This window comes from Siphateles boraxobius, unplaced genomic scaffold, assembly GCF_051911475.1.
Source record: "Siphateles boraxobius isolate OS27281-9 unplaced genomic scaffold, OSU_SipBor_1 3, whole genome shotgun sequence".
Lineage (NCBI taxonomy): Eukaryota > Metazoa > Chordata > Actinopteri > Cypriniformes > Leuciscidae > Siphateles > Siphateles boraxobius.
In genome coordinates, this window is record NW_027508919.1 from 1 (window position 1) to 4124 (window position 4124).

The 4124-nt window shown below is 40.7% G+C and overlaps 1 protein-coding gene across 1 annotated transcript; it reads left to right on the forward strand.

Moving 5' to 3' along the window:
• Positions 1-2028: 2028 nt before the first annotated feature.
• Positions 2029-4124, forward strand: LOC143756663 (uncharacterized). Its single transcript, XM_077247223.1, has 3 exons — positions 2029-2265; positions 3046-3147; positions 3227-4124. Exons 1-3 carry the CDS (start codon positions 2079-2081, stop codon positions 3310-3312), a joined length of 375 nt encoding a protein of 124 aa, XP_077103338.1. The 5' UTR covers positions 2029-2078; the 3' UTR covers positions 3313-4124.

Below are 4124 nucleotides of genomic sequence, written 5' to 3' on the forward strand. Positions count from 1 at the left end.
CTCTCTCTCTCTCTCTCGCCCTCTCTCTCTCTCTCTCTCTCACCTCTTTCTCTCTCGCCTGTCTCTCTCTCTCTCTCTCTCTCTCTCTCTCTCTCTCTCTCTCTCTCTCACCCTGTCTCTCTCTCTCTCTCTCTCTCTCTCACCCTGTCTCTCTCTCTCTCTCTCTCTCTCTCCTGTCTCTCTCTCTCTCTCTCTCACCCTGTCTCTCTCTCTCTCTCTCTCTCTCTCTCTCTCTCTCTCTCACCCTTCTCTCTCTCTCTCTCTCTCTCTCTCTCTCTCTCTCTCTCTCTCTCTCTCTCTCTCTCTCTCTCTCTCTCTCTCTCTCTCTCCTCTCTCTCTCTCTCTCTCTCTCTCTCTCTCTCTCTTCTCTCTCTCTCTCTCTCTCTCTCTCTCTCTCTCTCTCTCTCTCTCTCTCTCTCTCTCTCTCTCTCTCTCTCCCTCTCGCCCCGTCTCTCTCTCTCTCCCCTCTCTCTCTCGCCTCTCTCTCTCTCTCTCTCTCTCTCTTCTCTCTCTCTCTCTCTCTCTCTCTCTCTCTCTCCCGTCTTTCTCGCCCTGTCTCTCTCTCTCTCTCTCTCTCTCTCTCTCTCTCTCTCTCTCACCCTCTCTCTCTTTCTCGCCCTGTTCTCTCTCTCTCTCTCTCACCCGTCTTTCTCGCCCTGTCTCTCTCTCTCTCTCTCTCTCTCTCTCTCTCTCTCTCTCTCTCTCTCTCTCACCCTGTCTCTCTCTCTCTCTCTCTCTCTCACTCACCCTGTCTCTCTCTCCTCTCTCTCTCTCACCCTGTCTCTCTCTCTCTCTCTCTCACCCTGTCTCTCTCTCTCTCTCTCTCTCTCTCTCTCTCTCTCTCTCTTCTCACCCTGTCTCTCTCTCTCTCTCTCTCTCTCTCTCTCTCTCTCTCTCTCTCTCTCTCTCTTTGACCTCTCTCTCTCTCTCTTTGACCTCTCTCTCGCCCCTCTCTCTCTCTCTCTCTGTCTCTCTCTCTCTCTCTCTCTCGCCCCTCTCTCTCTCTCCCCGTCTCTCTCTCTCTCTCTCTCTCTCTCTCTCTCTCTCGCCCCTCTCTCTCTCTCTCTCTCTCTCTCTCTCTCTCTCTCTCTCCCGTCTCTCTTCTCTCTCCCCTCTCTCTCTCTCTCTCTCTCTCCCGTCTCTCTCTTCTCTCCTCGCCCCTCTCTCTCTCTCTCTCTCTCCCCGTCTCTTTCTTCTCTCTCTCACTCTCTCGCCCCTCTCTCTCTCTCTCTCTCTATCTCCCCGTCTCTCTCCGCCTTGTCTCTCTCTCTCTCTCTCTGACCTCTCTCTCTCTCTCTCTCGCCCCTCTCTCTCTCTCTCTCGCCTCTCTCTCTCTCTCTCTCTCTCTCTCTCTCTCGCCCTCTCTCTCTCTCTCTCTCTCTCTCTCTCTCTCTCTCGCCCTCTCTCTCTCTCTCGCCTCTCTCTCTCTCTCTCACTCTCTCTCTCTCTCTCTCTCTCTCTCGCCCCTCTCTCTCTCTCTCTCTCCTCTCTCTCTCTCTCTCTCTCGCCCCTCTCTCTCTCTCTCTCTCTCTCTCTCTCTCTCTCTCTCTCTCTCTCTCTCTCTCTCTCTCTCTCTCTCTCTCTCTCTCTCAGTGGATCAAGGCATTGGACAATCTTCTGAAACATGTAAACCGGATGAATGTTTTTACTGTTTTAACGCGTCACAAATCTGCACCAATGGTCAGTTGCATATCGTCTTCTTATCCAATTAATTAAAAACAAAGCATCAGGTTGTGTATAAAAATTAGTGTACACATGTTTTAAGAATAGATTTTTTTGTAATCAACTACAAAATCACACATTTTATAAAAACATAGAAGTATAAAATATGTGAACAGAAAAACAATGCAGTTTTTTGAAAATCTGTTTTCTTTCTCCTAATGTGTTCCAGAGAACTGCAGGATAAAAGGTAATGCCTGAAACACACACTGATCACATCAATGCTGCTGATTGATCATCAGAAAGAACGTTTTCCATGCATGAAATGTATGATAACCTTTGACCTTTTGCTCTCCTTCCCAGATTTTAATGTGACTATAGTAAACAGTTCCTCCCTCCCAGTGGACGAGGGATTAGACATGAACCTGACATGTGTTCATGATCTTCCCAACGCCTCCATCAGCTGGAAGAAGGACAGTAAGATACAGTCAGGAGAAATATCAGAAACATTTCAGATCAAGACTATTTTAAAGAACACAGTCATCGTCTGTAATGTTAGCAGTATTTGTGGATCCTTCGACTCTAATATAACCATTACTGTAATAGGTGAATATACTGCTCATTATTTATGATTATTTCCATATTTTTTGATACTGTGACGCATTTGGGATCAGTGACCATGATAATATAAAATACTAGTGAATCACATAAATAAATATTTCTAAAAACAAAATATATGAATATTATTTAAATCTAGTAACACTTTACAGTAAGGTCTCATTTTATTAACATTATTTAATGTATTAACTAACATGAACTAACAGTGAGCGATACATTTGTTACAGCAATTATTAATCTTTGTTAATGTTAGTTAATAAAAATACAGTGTTTGTTTGTTAATGTTACTTCTCAGTGCATTAACTAATGTTAACAAATACAACTTTTGATTTTAATAATGTATTAGTAAACATTGAAATTAACATTAAATAAGATGAATAAATGCTGTAGAAGTATTGTTAGTTTTAAACATGAATATATGTATAAACGGAATAATTGAAATTGAAATAATTAGGATTGTTTTTATGTTTTTGAGAGAAGTCTCTTCTGCTCACCACTGGTGCATTTATTTGAGCAAAAATACAGAAAAAAAAATGAAATATCCAATCCATATTTTGGGGTAAATAAGTAAATTAATACTTTTTCTCAGCAAAGATTCATTAAATTGATTAGAAGTGACAGTAAATACATTTATAATGTTACAATATGTTTCTATTTCAAAAAAACGCAATTCTTTTGAACTTTCTATTCATCAAAGAATCTGGATGGATGGATGGAGACATTGAGGCAGTATTTATAATGTCACTCTTATTTTCTTTCTGCTTTCAGCTGCCAATAACATGGTGGTTATTCTGGTGTGTGTTGGCGCAGCGGCGGCTCTCCTCATGATGTTTGCCATCGGCATGAAGATCTCGCTGAGGAGAGGACAAGGTAAACCTCTGACAGTACACATCTGCATGTTGTCCTACTGTATTTCATCTCTCTCTCTCTCTCTCTCTCTCTCTCTCAGTTCAGAGTCAGGCCAGGAAGAGACAAAGACAACAGAACATGGAGAACATCCACAGTTCTGTGAACACCATCACCAGCGACTACTGAGACAAAACTGAGACTGAGACGAGACTGAGACAAGACTGAGAAGTGGTGTGAGACTGAGACTAATGCTTTCTGTACACCTAAAGACTTTGAAAATATTTAGAAAAGACTTTATAAGATTATCAGCTCACATCTAAAGACTTGGGTTCACAGTTTTTAGTCTCAGACTAAAGACTTGCAATAATATCAAACATGTTTGATATGAAAGACTAGAGAGAGACTGGCATAAATCGGGTCGCCGACTGCAGATTATCACCTCACATTTAACGATCGAGACGACGGGAGCGCGCCGAGACTCCAGTAAGATTCCTAAAGACTGCCGGTCTTTAGTCTGGGACTGTGAAAATCCTTTGGTGTACGCCCGGCATAAGTCGAAAAAGTAGAATATTGAGCAAAAGTTATAATTTAGATGATTACGGCTTACAGCTTATGAAAATCCCAAATTCAAAATCTCAGAAAATTAGAATATTACATGAAATCAATAAAACAAAGGATTTTAAATACAGTAATGTCGGCTCTCTGAAAAGTATAATCATGCATATGTATATAGTTATATATACTAAATATTCACGAAAATAATATACATTTAAAGAATATACTAAGTGTGAACTAAATGTAATGCTTTTAGACAATTTGCAATTAAATGGAAATGTATTGTATTTTACATTTAAATGAAAGGTTATTAGTTGAACGTACGTACATCTTTAAACGTAATTTCATAATTTTATTGTCTGTGAAATATGGTTAAAATGTACTGATATATATATTATATATACAAGCATTATGACTAAAATATACTTTAATGTAATTTCTAA

Bases quoted from the DNA above. Each gene is read 5' to 3' on its own strand.
- LOC143756663 (XM_077247223.1), top strand. From the start codon at position 2,079: ATGAACCTGACATGTGTTCATGATCTTCCCAACGCCTCCATCAGCTGG. The intron at 2,266-3,045 runs GTGAATATACTG...TTCTGCTTTCAG, and splicing joins TATAACCATTACTGTAATAG to CTGCCAATAACATGGTGGTT. The intron at 3,148-3,226 runs GTAAACCTCTGA...TCTCTCTCTCAG, and splicing joins CTCGCTGAGGAGAGGACAAG to TTCAGAGTCAGGCCAGGAAG.